The sequence below is a fragment of the Bos indicus x Bos taurus genome, chromosome 20 (genome assembly GCF_003369695.1).
Source record: "Bos indicus x Bos taurus breed Angus x Brahman F1 hybrid chromosome 20, Bos_hybrid_MaternalHap_v2.0, whole genome shotgun sequence".
NCBI classification, from domain to species: Eukaryota; Metazoa; Chordata; class Mammalia; order Artiodactyla; family Bovidae; genus Bos; species Bos indicus x Bos taurus.
In genome coordinates, this window is record NC_040095.1 from 71,514,374 (window position 1) to 71,531,716 (window position 17,343).

General features: G+C 45.5%; 1 protein-coding gene and 1 pseudogene across 2 annotated transcripts; one reads left to right on the top strand and one right to left on the bottom strand.

The window, feature by feature from the left end:
* Window positions 1-6: 6 nt before the first annotated feature.
* CCDC127 (coiled-coil domain containing 127) lies at window positions 7-15,740 on the top strand. 2 transcript variants are annotated; one of them, XM_027520128.1, is made up of 4 exons: window positions 56-113; window positions 1,032-1,079; window positions 1,214-1,344; window positions 13,121-14,409. In XM_027520128.1, exons 3-4 carry the CDS (start codon window positions 1,224-1,226, stop codon window positions 13,774-13,776), a joined length of 777 nt encoding a protein of 258 aa, XP_027375929.1. In that variant the 5' UTR covers window positions 56-113; window positions 1,032-1,079; window positions 1,214-1,223; the 3' UTR covers window positions 13,777-14,409. The 2 variants fall into 2 exon arrangements, with proteins under 2 accessions (XP_027375928.1, XP_027375929.1); XM_027520127.1 differs by lacking the exon at window positions 1,032-1,079 and having other exon boundaries at window positions 7-113; window positions 13,121-15,740.
* Window positions 8,178-8,291, bottom strand: LOC113879309 (annotated as a pseudogene).
* Window positions 15,741-17,343: the final 1,603 nt, after the last annotated feature.

The window sequence follows — 17,343 nt, forward strand, 5'->3', positions numbered from 1 at the left end:
CGCCCGGGGTCTTACGTCGCCGCGCCCGGGAGACTGGGAAACGCCGCGCCTGCGCAGAAGGGCTAGCGGGCGGGGGCGCTCAGGGCACCTGGTCGGCGAGTTCCCGGCCCGAGGTAAGTTGGCGTTTGGGGGGTCTTCTCGGGCTCCCCCAATTTCTCCTCATATCCAGACAATGTTTGGTTTTTCTGGAGATTACGGCAGTTTTGTGAGGCGGTACCAGGGTACCCGTCCCGTTGTCTCTCCGGGACGGAGCGGGAGTTCCGGTATCGGGCAGTTTGACGGCGGGCCGCCCGCTTGGACCGACGTTCCGGGGTCATCGGCGGGGCGCCCGGCCCGTTCGGGCCCCTCTGCGCGTCCCCGGGCGGCGGGTGCGCGGGCAACGTCTGGAGCCCGCTGTCCGAAGGGGAGCGCAGGCCCTGAAGTTTGTGGGGTCGGGGGCGGAGTGCCGCTCACAGCACTGCGCTTTGAGGGTCGTGAGCTTCCGTGCATCACATCTGACATTTTTTTTTTTTTTAATTGTGCTGGCCACAAGCTCTTTCACATTAACTACTGAGCTTTTGTGTGTGTGTCATTTCTTTATTACCAATTAGGATTTTATACCTTTAGGTGTTAAGCAAGTATTTATTGGAAGTCCTATGAAGAGTCTTTGATGCTGAATTGAGTTTGTCTGTATTCACCTCCTATTTATATTTCAGTTGTTTGAGACACATCACGCTCCCCTACGATTTGCGAGTTGCTTTTGTCTGAGGTCTTATTTTTTTCTTTTAATCTCATAAGGCTCACTGCTGTGCAGCCCATACCTAGATCTGAACAAAGTTTTTTAAGAGAAAAAAAAAAAAGGACTCACATGGACCACATGCTGTGCTTAGTCGCTCAGTCGTGTCGGATTTTTTGTGACCCCATGGACTGTAGCTCCCCAGGCTCATCTCTCCATGGGGATTCTCCAGGCAAGAATACTGGAGTGGGTTGTAATGCCCTCCTCCAGGGGATCTTCCATCCCAGGGATCGAACCCAGGTCTCCTGCATTGCAGGTGGATTCTTTACCGACTGAACCATCAGGGAAGCCCAAGAATACTCGAGTGAGTACCCTATTCCTTCTCTAAGGGATCTTTAGGACCCAAGAATCAAACCAGGGTCCCCTTGTAGATGATATATTGTGAGCAATGTATTTTGTTCCATTTGTGTGGTTAACGATATTGTTATTTACTTTAAGGTGTATCTCCATGAATAACTTAAATGACCCCCCAAATTGGAATATCCGGCCCAATTCCAGGGCTGATGGAGGTGATGGAAGCAGATGGAATTATGCCCTATTGGTTCCAATGCTGGGACTAGCTGCTTTTCGTAAGTCATGATTCTCCTAACTTGTTTTCTGGGCTCAAAGTGTGGAGCTCAGAGATCTTGGGCTTTGAAACCTAACAAATGTTGATTGGGGAAAAGATGCACACTGTGTGAGCTGTGAAGACTATATCCCGGGATGTGTGTGTGTGTGTGCGCTCAGTTGTGTCCAACTCTTTGTGACCCCATGGTTTGTAGTCTGCCAGGCTCCTCTGTCCATGGGATTTTCCAGGTGAAAATATTGGAGTGGGTTTTCATTTCCTTATCCAGGGGATCTTCCCAATTCAGGGGGTCTTCCCAACCCAGGGATCGAACCCATGTCTCCTGCACTGGCAGATGGATTCTTTACCACTGAGCTGCCTGGGAAGCACTATAAGCCCAGGAGAGAGCCTTTCAGATACCTGTTAGGAACTGCTCTGCAGAGGTAGAGGAGGAGCCAGGGAATACATGTGGTCAGGCTACATCTTGGTGAAAGATTACTCCTTCTCAGAAGAGAAAAGCCAGGTATCTCAAGTTAATGATTTTAATACGGGAAGGTGCAAGAATCTGGGGTCATTAAAATTCTTCCATAAGTATGTATCTTAACTATGTTGGGTCTCATGTATCCAAGACAGAGTGCATTCACCCTGAATGTCTTTCAGGGTGAACATGTAGGTCACTGACTTAATCATAAATGGCAGGCACCAGTCTTTGTTTACACAGACACATACTGTGTGTCCTGGTCAAATGATTTAACCCTTTGAGCCTCAGTTTCTCTGACATTGTAATTATCTTAGTGCTAAGTAAGACAAGATAGATTTTGTGTGGAGTGATTCAGTAACCATTCGTTCTTGTCAAAGCTTCGTTTTTCTGAAGGGGGCTCCCTTGCTTCAGTTGCCCTCATAAGCGCTAATGAGGAAGAATAAAGCAGCCATGAAGGAAAACCCATTTTGGATGTCTGTGTAATGTTTAGGGTATCAGTCTTTGGGAGATTTCATCCCTGAAACCTCTGCTCAGGCTGACTAGAAATTCTCTCTACATTGAATCAACTTTGTACCACTTTGGGGGAATTACCAGTCACTGGTCAGTTGTAATTTTTCCAGCTCTTAGTTTTTATCCCGACTATTGGGGTGGCCAAAAAGTTCGTTCAAGTTTTAAACTTGAACGAACTTTTTTGCCAATTCAATCCCTGATGAATTTCTTGATGGTTAGGAGTTGATTTTATGTTTTGTCATTGTTACAGAGGAAGAAACTTTACGCTTTTAGGTTTTTCTGGCTGGTCTAAGAATTAAATTGATATGAGTTAGAGTAACAGGAGAAAATAAAAGCAAAGTTCCTAACATCTACCCATTGGAGAGATCTGGGGCTTCCTAGGTGGCTTATTGGTAAAGACTGCCGCCTGCCTGTGCAGAGACGTGAGAGATGCGGGCTTAGTACCCGGGTCGGGAAGACCCCCTGGAGGAGGGCATGGCAACCCACTCCACTGTTCTTGCCTGGCAAATTCCATGGACAGAGGAGCCTGGTGGGATACGATTCATGGAGTGGCAAAGAGTTGGACACGACTGAGCACACATACAAGAACAACACCATAGGAGAGAGCCAGGAAAACTGAGTAACTCACCAAAGTGGCATAAGCGCTCACCTTGAATACCATCCTCAGCTAAAGACAAAAGAGGATGTTGGGGGTGGGGAGAGTTAGTTACCAGAGAAGACCAGGAAAAGCACAGTAATGGATGGTAAGGTTCTTGTGCAGATTTAGGTTGTAGCCTTTTTGTTTGATAACTTTGAAGCAATTTGGCTAACCTGTTCCTGGTAGAGTCAGGGAGACACCATTACAACTAGAGACTTCTCTCATAAATTTAAGTGTTTCTTGTGTTAGTCAGTCTCTAAGTCGTCTCCAACTCTTTGCAGGCCCATGGATGGTAGCCCACCAGGCTCCTCTATCCCTGAGCTTTCCCAGGTAAAAATACCACAGTAGGTTGCCATTTCCTTCTCCAGGGGATCTTCCTGATCCAAGGATCAAACCTGTGTCTTCTGCATTGGCAGGTGAATTCTTTACTGCTGAGCCACCAGGGAAGCCCCAAGTGTTTCTTATGAATGGGTAACTCGTAATTGGTTTTCAAAGTTTCTTCCACGTCTGCTGTTTCTTAGAAAATAACCAGTTGATATAATCCTTATGCCAAAGAGACCTTTTTTTTTTGGATTTGTAGGAAGTGGATTTATTTAGAGAGAGACACACTCCACAGAATATGGTCCATCTCAGAAGCAGAGGCCCTGAAATATGGGGTGGTTAGCTTTTATTGGCTGGGTAATTTCATAGGCTAATGAGTGGGAGGATTATTCTAATTATTTGGGGAAGGGTGCAGGGATTTCCAGGAATGGGCCACAGCCTACTTTTTGACCTTTCATGGTTGGCTTTAGAACTGTTCTAGAGCTGGTCATTGTGTAATTTAGCATGCTGATGTATTACAGCGAGTGTATAACAAGGCTCAAGGTCCACTGGCAGTGGATCCTGCCATCTTGGACCTAGTTGGTTCTAACCAGTTGCAGGGAGATCAAACCAGTCAACCCTAAAGGAAATCAACCCTGAATATTCATTGGAAGGATTGGTGCTGAAGCTGAAGCTCCAGTACTTTGGCCACCTGATGGGAAGAGCCAACTCATTGGAAAAGTCTGTGGTGCTGGGAAAGACTGAACGCAAAAGGAGGAGGGGACGTCAAAGGATAAGATGGTTAGATAGCATCACCAACTCAGTGGACATGATTTTGAGCAAACTCTAGGAGATAGTGGAGGACAGGAGCCTGTCGTGCTACAGTCCATGGGGTCGCAAAGAGTCGGACATCACTTAGTGACTGAACAACAACTGCATGCTAAGTTGCTTCATTCATGTTCTACTCTTTCTAATCCTATGGACTGTAACCCACCAGGCTCCTCTATTCATGGGGTTTTCCAGGCAAGAGTACTGGAGTGGGTTGCCATGCCCTCCTCCAGGGAATCTTCCTGACCCAGGGATCGAACCCGTGTCTCCTGCATCGGCAGGCAGGTTCATTATCACTGGCACCAATGGCTATGTCATTCTTTTAGAAGTTGTGCCCTGCCCCCTCCCCTCCTGTTTCATTCTCCCTTCAGATTTTAGTCCCATGTTCTTACGGAAAGCAGAGGGGTGATGCTCCAGTTTCTGTGGTTTCAAGGCTGAGGAGGGGTATCGACCCTATATGTCAGGGAGTAAAAATCTTTGGATGCCTGGTCTAGGGCCCCAGGGGCAGGATGGCTTCTTGTTTGCAGTCGGTTTGGGCTGGAATCCTCACATAGCTGTCAGCTTGATGTGGAGCTGTTGTGCAGCTTCCACAGCCTTCCTGAGACTCTTCTTGATGATGAAGCACTTTTTATTATATCGGACTACCAGAATAGCTATCTATAAATGACAAAAAAGTTGTTGACTACAAAAAAGATACACAAGGTGAGAGTTGAGAGTTAAGTTTTATTTGGGGCAAAATAAGGACTGCATGAGGTGCAGTCCTACAAAATGAGGTGCTGGGAGGCAGCACCTCAGAAAGCTCTGAGAGAGGGCTCCAGAGAGGAAGTGGGGGAAGGTCAATATATAAGATTTTGGTGAAAGGGAAGTTGAATGCAATCAAGCACTCATTTACAAAAGGTTTTCTGCTAGTCACAGGAGCTTATGTCACCATGAAGGGATTTAGTGCCTTTTTAGATATGTTGTTCAGTTGCTAAGTTGTGTCTGACTCTTTGTGATCCCATGAACTGTAACGTGCCAGGCTTTCCTGTCTTTCACCATCTTCTGGAGCTTGCTCAAACTTAGGTCCATTGAGTTGGTGGTGCCATCCAACCATCTCATCTTCTGCAGCCCCTTTGTCTTCCTGACTTCAGTCTTTCCCAGCATCAGGGTCTTTTCCATTGAGTTGGCTCTTCACGTCAGGTGGCCAAAGTATTGGAGCTTCAGCATCAGTCCTTCCAATGAATATTCAGGGTTGATTTCCTTTAGGATGGACTGGTTTGATCTCCTTGCAATCCAAGGGACTCTCAGGAGTCTTCTCCAACACCACAGTTCAAAAGCATCAATTCTTAAGTGCTCAGCCTTCTTTATGGTCCAACTCCCACATCCCTAAGTGACTACTGGAAAAACCATAGCTTTGACTATATGAACACTTTGTTGACCAAGTGACATCTCTGCTTTTTAATATGCTGTCTAGGTTTGTCATAGCTTTCCTTCCAAGGAGCAGGTGTCTTTTAATTTCATGGCTACAGTCCCCATCCACAGTGATTTTGGAGCCCAAGAAAAAATTTGTCACTGTGTCCCCTTTTTCTCCATCTATTTGCCATGAAGTGATGGGACCAGATGCCATGATCTTAGTTTTTTGAACGTTGAGTTTTAAGCTAGCTTTTTCACTTTCTTCTTTCACCCACATCAAGAGACTCTTTAGTTCCTCTTCACTTTCTGCTACTAGAAAACTCATACTATCTGTTATTAAAAGCAGTATTTCAAGAAAACTTCGAAGAAGCCGAATCCATTCTTGGCCCAGCCTGCTTCCCTGGTGTCTCAGAGGTTAAAGCGTCTGCCTGCAATGCGGAAGACCTGGGTTCGATCCCTGGGTCAGGAAGATCCCCTGGAGAAGGAAATGGCAACCCACTCCAGTATTCTTGCCTGGAGAATCCCATGGACGGAGGAGCCTGGTGGGCTACAGTCCACAGGGTCGCAAAGAGTCGGACACGACTGAGCGACTTCACCTTCACTTTCTTTCACTCCTAACAAAAGCCATTTACCCAAGTAGATTTAATCCAGTCTTAGAAAATCTTGATCATGTAGAACTTTCTTTTCCAGTATTTTTTTCTCATTCTTTACACCTTCTTTTACTGAAAACATACATCCTACTTTCCTTTTAAGTTTTTTTTTCTTTTTCCACTTCAAGTTATTTTTATTGATGACAGATTTGCAGCATATAATAAGATCTTATTTGACCTTTAATAAAACTAGGTATAACAGAAATACTGTACTTAACAGTGATGATTCTAAAGACATGTCTGTATTAGTCAAACCTACAAACAAGTTATCTTCAATACCAGATATTAATTTAATGTTGAATATTTCCTAGATCACATGAACCCAAAATTCTTTCGGGCCAGTTTTATACTCCTGAGTACGTATATAAGCACTTTTGCTTAATTGCTCAGTTGTGTCCAACTCTTTGCAACCCCATGAACTGTAACCTGCCAGGCTCCTCTGTCCATGGAATTTACCAGGCAAGAATACTGGAGTGGGTTGCCATTTCCTTCTCCAGTATAACAATTCAGTCAATTAAGTAGAGCTCTTTTCTAAATTAATTTTGGTAATACCATACATCTACAACACACAAACACAGAGACCTCACAGTTCTTATTTCAGACTTTCAGCCCTGAGCAGTTTGTTGTTGTTATTCAGTTGCTTAGCAGAAATGACCAGAAGCTAACTGTGGCTCACAGGTACTACAATGTAAAGCCCATCAGTTTTATGGTTGTTGTTTAGTCGCTCAGTCGTGTCCACCTCTTTGCAACCCCATGGACTGCAGCACACCAGGCTTCCCTGTTCTTCACTATCTCCCAGTATTTCCTCAAACTCACTCATGTCCACTGAGTCGGTGATGCCATCCAATCATCTCATCCTCTGTTGCCTCCTTCTCCTGCCTTCAATCTTTCCCAGCATCCAAGTCTTTCCCAGTGAGTCAGTTCTTCGCATCAGGTGGCCAAAGGATTGGAGCTTCAGCTTCAGCATCAGTCCTTCCAATGAATATTCGGCACTGATTTCCTTTAGCATTGACTAGATTGATCTTCTTGCAGTCCAAGGGACTCTCAAGAGTCTTCTCCAACACCACAGTTTGAAGGAATCAATTCTTCGGCGCTCAGCCTTCTTTATGGTTCATCTTCTGTTTGGTCACATCCATATATGACTACTGGAAAAACCATAGCTTTGACTACACAGACCTTTGTCAGTTAAGTGATGTCTCTGCTTTTTAATACATCATCTAGGTTTGTCATAGTTTTTCTTCCAAGGAACAAGCATGTTTTAATTTGATGGCTAGAGTCACTGTCCATAGTGATTTTATGGACAATAAAGCCTGTCACTGTTTCCATTTTTTCTCCATGTATTTGCCATGAAGTGATGGGACCAGATGCCATTATCTTAGTTTTTTGAATGTTGAGTTTTTTGTTCTAAGGCCAGAAAAAATTTTTTTCTTTGAAGAACTGAGTAGCTAGCTCAATGGTATCAAATGACTGCTACATTCATCTGTGTTGCAAAGTTTTTCCTTCCCTTATTTAGCTTAGGTTTATCACAGCTTTCTTCCAAGGAGCAAGTGTCTTTTAAGCTATGACAAACCTAGACAGTGTATTAAAAACCAGGGACATCACTTTGCTGACAAAGGTCCGTTTAGTCAAAGCTATGGTTTTTAGCTTAGCGGAGAAGGCTTCCCCCTTCCCTTCTCCACCACCAGTTCTTGTTAGACGGCTCCAAATGTCAGCTGTGTGGCCTCCCATTCGGTTACTGCTATCTACAGGGATGTTCCAGTCTAGGTTTTAATAATCACCCTCTGGGTGCCTTCACACTCCATAGCCCAGGGTCTACTGAGGCCTTTGTTTCAGGTCCACATTTTGTCTGTTTCCTTCTGCTTTCTGTTAAAACCATCTCATGACGAGGGTGGTTCCCTTGACCCCCAAGAAGCAATGGTCTGTAGCCAGTCAGGCCAGAGAGATGAGTCTGCGGTGGCACACTGTGCTCCCTGAGTCATACCCCGTGGTTCTGGGTCTCTCTTAGGAATCTGAGAAACTGGGAAGAGTGCTGCCCTGTTGTGGGGTAGGTTTTTTTTTTTAATTATATGGAACACTTGGCCAATTTGCATGTCTTCCTCGCGCAGGCACCATGCTAATCTTCTCTGTATCGTTCTAGTTTTTTTTTTAATTTTTAGTATATGAGCTGCCAAAGTGAGCAAGCATACTTTTCATGGAGTGACTTATGTGCCTGGATTTCTCAGGTCAACGGGATTGAATAGAGAAAGCGGAGGCTGACAAGAGTAGCATTTATCAGCTTCATTTGTCTGCCTTTAGACTGTGCTCAGGCCACCTAACATCCATCGGTTTGATATAATTTCTTAATCTTGTAATAACACTTTTGGAGAATAAGTACAGGAATGCAGAATTAAAAGTTTTCTCTGATTGTATTACCTAAGCAAGATAACCAAAAAGAAAGAAATATAATATTTCTCAACCCTTCTCAGGGACAGAAAGCAGGAACTTTGAAAGTAAAGATTATATAAAAAGCTATAAAAGCTAGAGAAGAGTCTGAAAAAACAAATGGAAAATGAAAGTCACCACAGGGCCTTTCCTAGCCTCAAAATGAATTAATTGTAAAGCAGTTATCCTTCATTTAAAAAAAATGAAAGAACTCATTACTACACAGCAGCTGTGATTTTAAGCTTTCCACTTCACTCACCAAGTTCACTGCTCTAGCTACAGGCAACAGGCAGCCTTTTCTCAGCATTAAGTAAGGTTTTACAAGATACAGACTAGTGAGTTTTTATATAGCGACTCAGATAACCATTATATCTACTACTGTGGGCAGGAATCCCTTAGAAGAAATGGAGTAGCCATGATAGTCAACAGAAGAGTCTGAAATGCAGTTCTTGGGTGTGGTCTCAAAAATGACAGAATCATCTCTGTTTGTTTCCAAGGCAAACCATTAAGTATCACAGTAATAAAAGTCTATGCCCTGACCTGTAATGCTGAAGAAGCTGAAGTTGTATGAAGACCTACAAGACCTTCTAGAACTAACACCCTAAAAAGATGTCCTCTTTGGTATAGGGAACTGGAATGCAGAAGTAGGAAGTCAAAGAGATACCTGGAGTAATGGGCAAATTAGGCCTTGGAGTACAAAATGAAGTAGAGCAAAGGCTAACAGTTTTGCCAAGAGAACGCACTAGTCATGGCAAACACCTTCTTCCAACGACACAAGAGAAGACTCTACACATGGACATCACCAGATGGTCAATACTGATATTAGAATGATTATATTTATTGCAGCCAAAGATGCAGAAGCTCTATCTAGTCAGCAAAAACAAGACTGGGAGCTGACTGGGCTCAGATCATGGAACTCCTTATTTTCAAATTCAGACTTTAATTGAAGGAAGTAAGGAAAACCACTAGACCATTCAGGTGTAACCTAAATCAAATCCCTTACAGTTATACAGTGGAAGTAACAAAGAGATTCAAGGGATTAGATCTGATAGAGTGCCTGAAGAACTATGGACAGAGGTTTGTGACATTGTACAGGAGGCAGTGATCAAGACCATCCCCAAGAAAAAGAAATGCAAAAAGGCAAAATGGTTGAAGAGGCTTTACAAATAGCTGAGAAAGGAGAAGAAGCTAAAGGCAAAGGAGAAAAGGAAAGATACACCCATTTGAATGCAGAGTTCCAAAGAATAGTGAGGAGAGGTTAGAAAGTCTTCCTCAGTGATCAGTGCAAAGAAATAGAGGAAAACAATAGAATGGGAAAGACTAGAGATCGCTTCAAGAAAATCAAGAAATGTCAAGGGAACATTTCATGCAAAGATGGGTCCAATAAAGGATAGAAATGGTAAGGATCTAACAGAAGCAGAAGATATTAGGAAGAGGTAGCAAGAATACACAGAAGAACTATACGAAAAAGATCTTAATGACCCAGATAACCACAGTGGTGTGATCACTCTCCTAGAGCCAGACATCCTGCAATGCGAAGTCAAGTGGGCCTTAGGAAGCATCACTATGAACAAAGCTAATGGAGGTGATGGAATTCCAGTTGAGCTCTTTCAAATCCTAAAAGATGATGTTATTAAGGTGCTCTCTCAATATACCAGCAAATTTGGAAAACTCAGCAGTGGCCACAGGACTGGAAGAGGTCAGTTTTCATTCCAATCCCAAAGAATGTTTAAACTAGCACCAAGTTGCACTCATCTCACACACTAGCAAAGTAATGCTCAAAATTCTCCAAGTCAGGCTTCAGCTATATGTGAACCGTGAACTTCCAGATGTTCAAGCTGGATTTAGAAAAGGCAGAGGAACCGGAGATCAAATTGCCAGCATCTGCTGGATCATTGAAAAAGGAAGAGTTCCAGAAAAACATCTACTTCTCCTTCATTGACTATGCCAAAGCCTTTGACTGTGTGGATCACAACAAATTGGAAAATTCTTCAAGAAATGGGAATACCAGATCACCTGACCTGTCTTCTGAGAAATCTGTATGCAGGTCAGAAAGCAACAGTTAGAACCAGACATGGAACAACAGATTGGTTCCAAGTTGGGAAAGGAGTATGTCAAGGCTGTATATTGTCACCCTGCTTACTTAACTTATATGCAGAGTACGTCATGGGAAATGCCAGGCTGGATGAAGCATAAGCTGGAATCAGGTTGCCAGGAGAAATATCAATAACCTCAGATATGCAGATGACACCACCCTTATGGCAGAAAGCGAAGAAGACCTAAAGAGCCTCTTGATGAAAGTGAAAGAGGAGAGTGGAAAAGCTGGCTGAAAACTCAGCATTCAGAAAACTAAGATCGTGGCATCCAGTCTCATCACTTCATGGCAAAATGATGGGGAAAGTATGGAAACAGTGAGAGGCTTTATTTTTGGAGCTCCAAAATCACTGCAGACAGTGACTGCAGTCATGAAATAAAAAGCCGCTTGCTTCTTGGAAGAAAAGCTATGACCAACCTAGACAGCATATTAAAAAACAGAGACATTACTTTGCCAACAAAAGTCCATCCAGTCAAAGCTATGGTTTTTCCAGTAGCCATGAATGGATGTGAGAGTTGGACTATAAAGAAAGCTGAGCACCGAAGAATTGATGCTTTTGAACCATGGTGTTGGAGAAGACTCTTGAGAGTCCCTTGGACTGCAAGGAGATCCAACCAGTCTATCCTAAAGAAAATCGGTTCTGAATATTTATTGGAAGGACTGATGCTGAAGCTGAAGCTCCAGTAGTTTGGCCACCTGATGGGAAGAACTGACTCATTAGAAAAGACTCTGATGCTGGGAATGATTGAAGGCAGGAGGAGAAGGGGACAACAGAGGGTGAGGTGGTTGGATGGCATCACCGACTCAATGGACATGTGTTTGAGTAAACTCCAGGAGTTGGTGATGGAAAGGGAAGCCTGATGTGCCGCAGTCCATGGGTTCACAAAGAGTCGGACACAACTGAGGGACTGAACTGAACTGAAAATCACTGCATGTGGTGATTGCAGCCATGGAATTAAAAGCCACTTGCTCCTTGGATGAAAGCTACGACAAACCTAGACAGCATATTGAAAAGTAGAGACAGTACTTTGCCAACAAGTATCTGTATAATCAGTGCTGTGGTTTTTCAGTAGTTGGGTATGGATGTGAGAGTTGTATCATAAAAAATGCTGAGCACCAAAGAACTGATGGATTTGACCGTGGTGTTGGAGAAGACTCTTGAAAGTTCCCTGGACAGTAAGGAGATCAAACCAGTCAATCCTAAGGAAATCAACCCTGATTTCAAATTGGGTTTGAAATTCATCTGAAGGACTGATGCTGAAGCTGAAGCTCCAATCCTTTGGCTACCTGATGTGAAGAGCTGATTCATTGGAAAAGACCCTGATGATGGGAAAGATAGAAGGTAGGAGGAGAAGAGGACAACAGAGGACAAGATGGTTGAATGGCATCACTGAATCAATGGATGTGAGTTTGAGCAAGCTCCAGAGATGGTAAAGGACAGGGAAGCCTGGTGTGCTTCAGTCCATGGGGTCACAAAGTGTTGGACACGACTGAGTGACTCAATAACAAAAGCAGCAATTCATAACGTGGGGCATATCCTATACCAGTGAAATCATCACACTGTCTTTTGTCTTGTTATCAGAAAAGACCAAAACTCTTACTCATAGGATGGAGAAGGTCTGGTGACAGCACCCAGAACCAGGCTCCAGCTGGCTACAGGGTTTGTGGTCATCAGCTCTCTTTCTCACTTTGGCTTGTCAGTTTGTGGAGCAGAGCAGGGTATTACCCACCCCAGCTGCCCACACCTTCTGTCTCGTATTTGTGAGGTTATGGTGGAGCTGTGTCTTGAGGCTGAAATTCTGACTTCTTACTTGTATGACCCCCTAGCAGGATATAAGCAGCCATCTTGGGCCTTACCTGTTTACTAGTGATGACCGGGCACAGCTGTGAACACACTTTGAACTTTTTTCAGTTCTATACTAACCTGGCCAACACTGTGAAGCATACTTACCCATAGTCATTTTGAAACCTCGCCAACGGTCTGTGGGGGCCCTGTGGCCAGAGTATAGGCACATGGTGCTAGGCCAGAGGTAGGTTTTCTCAGCCTTCAAACGTTAGGGGGCTGGAAGGGGTCTCTGCAGTCTTGTTCTTCTCTTTGGAGAGCCGTTATCTGATTTGAAGCACTTTGCATATTGTTTGTGTGCTTAATTGCTTCAGTCTTGTCTGACTCTTTGTGACTCATGGACTGTCCATGGGATTATCCCAGTAAGGATACTGGAGTGGGTTGCCATTTTCTCCTTCAGGGGATCTTCCCGACCCAGGGATCAAACAAGCATCTCCTGTATTGGCATGTGGATTCTTTACCATTTGAGCCACCTGGGAAGCCCACATAGCTTCATACAAACTATTACCATTTTGTTTGTCTCAGGACTTAAGAATTTATTGAAATGCTCTATAGCTGCTTTATGTTTCCTGTAAATAGAGATTATAACTTGAGCTCTGATGTTCATTATGTGTGTTTTCCTCCCCCCAAATTATTTGTGTCAGGCTGGATTTGGTCTAGGGAGTCGAGAAAAGAAATAGAAAAGGAGAGAGAAGCGTACCGTCAGAGGACAGCCGCCTTCCAGCGGGACCTTGAAGCCAGGTACCACGCCACAATCGCAGAAAGCCGGCGGGCCGTGGCACACTTGTCCCTGGAACTTGAAAAGGAGCAGAACAGAACAACTAGTTACCGAGAAGCCCTCATCTCTCAGGGGCGCAAGTTGGTGGAAGAGAAGAAACTTCTGGAGCAGGAGCGGGCTCAGGTCCTTCAGGAGAGGAGGCAGCCCTTGCGGAGTGCGTACCTGCGCTGCCTGGGCCAGGAGGAGGACTGGCAGCGCAGGGCCAGGCTCCTGCTGAGCGAGTTCGAGGCCGCGCTCACCGAGAGACAGAGCATCTACTGCAGCCTGGTGCTCCCGCGCCGCAGGCGCCTCGAGCTCGAGAAGAGCTTGCTGGTCCGTGCGTCCACCGACCCGGTGGCTGCAGACCTCGAGATGGCAGCTGGCCTCACTGACATATTTAAGCACGATACGCACTGTGGAGACGTCTGGAACACCAACAAGCGCCAAAACGGGAGGCTCATGTGGCTGTATCTCAGATACTGGGAACTGATCATTGAACTGAAGAAGTTTAAGCAGGTAGAGAAAGCCATACTGGAAAAGTAAGTCAGGAATCAACGGCTCCGGGTCAGAGTCCTGCATTTCGGGTTTTCCGACGTTCGCTGCTCCTCCTGCCAGTGCTCCCTTGCTGTGACCGTGCATGCACACCGCCGCCTCTCAGCAGTGGCCACGCCTGTCACTCTCTGAGCAGGACAGCGAGCCTCTGTCCCCTGCAGCAGCTGAGGACGCAGTCTCAGAAGCAGATCAAGATTTTATTAAGCAGAACAGGATAACCTCACAGCTTTAGAGTAAAATTGTTTTTAAGAATGTCAAATACCGTGTTCATCCTATAAGTCATTTTGTCACTCCCTAAATAAGTTCTGTTTTCTCCTCAAATTATTTTTCTCTCTCCTAAAACTACAGTTAGAAGTTGTCAGGTAGTGGTGAGGACTGCCTCACAGATGGGAACAGATGGTGGTGACGCCAGCAAGGTTTCGTGGTGTGAAGCTCTTTCCCATCAGAGTGTTTCTGCTTTTCACTTGATAACCCTTGTGGGTGTTTGGAGTTTGCTGTGTCTGTATTCAGTAAGCAGATACTATTTATTTAGGTTGGTGTAAAGGTAATTACAGTTTTGCATTGTTGAATTTTGCCATTTGATATTGAAATACATTCTTAAATAAATGAAGTTATGTTTTGAAAGTGCAAGTGTTAGTCACTCAGTTGTGTCTGACTCTTTGTGATCCCATGGGCTGTAGCCTGCCAGGCTCCTCTGTCCATTGGATTATCCAGGAAGAATACTGGAGTGGGTTGCCATTCCCTTCCCCAGGGGATCTTCCTGACCCAGGGATTGAACCCATATCTCCTGCTTTGCAGGCAGATTCTTTACTGTCTGAGCCACCAGGGAAGCCCGAGGTTACGTTTTACATCATTTTAATGCACATTTCTCACTTTATGTTTTTTTGTTAATGATTTATTACTTGCTGTTTATTTTAGACTAGGGAAATGATGTTAGACAAAAAGCAGATTTGAACGATTTTCTTATTTGAGTTCAAAATAAGTCATAAATCAGCAGAGACAACTAGCAACATCAGTGACACTTTTGACCCAGGAACTGCTAACAGACATACGGTGCAGTAGCCGTTCAGGAAGCTTTGTAAAGGAGACGAGAGCTTTGACAATGAGGAGTGCAGTAACTGGCCGTCAGAAGTTGACAGTGACCAACTGCGAGCCACCGTCGGAGCTGATCCTCTTACAGCTACATGAGAAGTTGCCAAAGAACTCAGTGTCAACCGTTCTACAGTTGTTCAGCATTTGAAGCAGATTTGATAGGTGATAAAGCTCGATAACGTGGGTGCCTCATGAGCCGACTGCAAATAAAGTCATGTTTTGAAGGGTAGTCTTCTCTCATGTAACAACGACAAACCATTTCTCAATTGGATTATGATGTGACAGAAAATGGATTTCATATGACAACTGGCAATGACCAGATCAGTGGCTGGTGACGAGAAGAAGCTTCAAAGCCCTTCCCAAAGCCAAACTTGCACCATAAAAAGGTCATGGTCACTTTTGGTGGTCTCCTGCCTGTCTAACCCACTATAGCCTTCTGAATCCTAGTGAAATGACTACATCTGAGCAGTATGCTCAGCAGGTTGACGAGATGCACCAAAAACTGCAGTGCCCACAGCTGGTGTTGGTCAACAGAATGGGCCGAATTCTTCTCCGTGACAATGCCCAACCACGTGTTGCACAACCAGCGCTTCAAAAGTTGAACACATTGGGCTACAAAGTTTAGCCCCATCCACCATATTCATCTGAACTCTTGCCAGAGACTACGACTTCTTCAAACATAACAACTTTGCAGGGAGAATGCTTCCACAACCAGCAGGATGCATAAAATGCTTTCCAAGAGTTCATCGAATCCCAAGGCACGGATTTTTAATCCTATGGGAATGAATAAACTTCTCATTGGCAAAAATATGTTGGTTGTAATGATTCCTGCTTTGATTAATAAAAATGTGTTTAAGCATATTTATAATGATTTAAAGTTATGATCCGAAACCACAGTTACTTTTTCACCAACTAAATATTAGCAATGGCCTGTATTTAAAACACCTGCAATTTGAAAGCAACAATACCACTTTTTCTGTGTGTAATTCCTTACTCCTTACAAGGCTTTTTAAAATAGATTATCTCAACTTTTTACTACAAACTTACGTCCATTTTCCACAGAGCTAATGTGAATTGGCCTTTGTGTGTGTTATGCACATCACTTGAGTCACCCTGATCCCAGTCTTGTGCAGTGAGCACTCTTAATATCCTTGGGGTAGAGGCTCCTGAGACCACCCCAGACTTAATGACTTGTTGGGAGGTCTGAGGACTCAATGCTTGGCTGTTCTCATACTTGAGGCTCATCACATAGAAGGAGGACAAGGCCAGCAGAGGGATACGCACCTGGCAAAGGGGGAGACCACGCAGCTTCCAGCAGCCCCCCCACCCCGAGGGCCACATGGCCATGTGGACGCGCCTCAGAGACAGTGTCCCGGGTTTCTGTGGAGGGCCAGTCACATAGGCAGTCTGCCTGGCACAGACCCAAATTCCAGACTCCCAGAGGAAAGCAGGTGTGGGCGCTAGGGGCCACTCCTACCACTTGATGGTGGCAGGAGCCCTCCCCAGCCCAGGTCCCAGGCGCCAGCCGAGGGCCAGCCTGTCAGCAGCTTCCCAGGCCTGCAGTGAGCCCTTCTCTGCAGCCATCACGTCCAGGGTCATGCAGGTGGTCACAGGTCCAGTTCAGACCCAGGCAGCTGGGCTTCAGAACTGCACTGCCCCGAGTGAGACCAGGTCAGTTTTGAGGGACTGGCGGGTTTGTGGGCTGATGTGAGAGGTTCTCGCCTCCACCTGAGGAACCCCTAGAGCAGCTGTGCTCTCAACAGGGCTCTGGTCCTGCTGGCTTAGACAGCCGGGGGCTTGACTAAGGCCAACTTGTGGAGCCTCAGGGCAGGGGTGGGGCGTGGTGGTCAGACCTCAGAGAAGAGCCAGAAATGGCTCGTGAATGACATCTCGAACCTTAGAGAAACTACCCTTTGGCCTCAGATCTCGTTTTATCTTCTCTGCTGGCAAACCAGCTCTCCCTGGCCCCAGGGTAAGAACAGCAGCCAAGTTTGGGGGCTGTGGGGTTGTGTGCTGCTGTGGCCTCTGAGTGGAGCAGGAGCCGGCTCTGGCAGCTGTGAAGCAGGCATGCGCCCTGCAGGCCCTCCAGCAAAACAAGGACCTGCACAGACCACGGGGCTGCCAGCAGCAGGCAGGGAGGGGAGGGGCGGGGCTCCTGGGTCTAGGAGCGGGCAGCTGATGAGAGAGCTGCAGGCTGAAGTCTCTGGGTCTCTGGGCACGGTGACTGTACGAGTCCTCTGGGTCTGCGGGTGTCTCCTAAGCTCCGAGTACACAATTGGAAAGAACCGTCTGGAACAAGAATTGTTAAGGTGGGACAGATGCATTGAAGCCCCGAAGCTGCATCCCTTTCTTGCCAGGATGGTCAGCAGGAAACAATGCTGCATTCCTGGAGGAAGGGCAATTATCAATCCACACAGGCCAAGAGGAGGTAACATGGTGGTCCCCAGACATCTAGGCTGTGGTCCT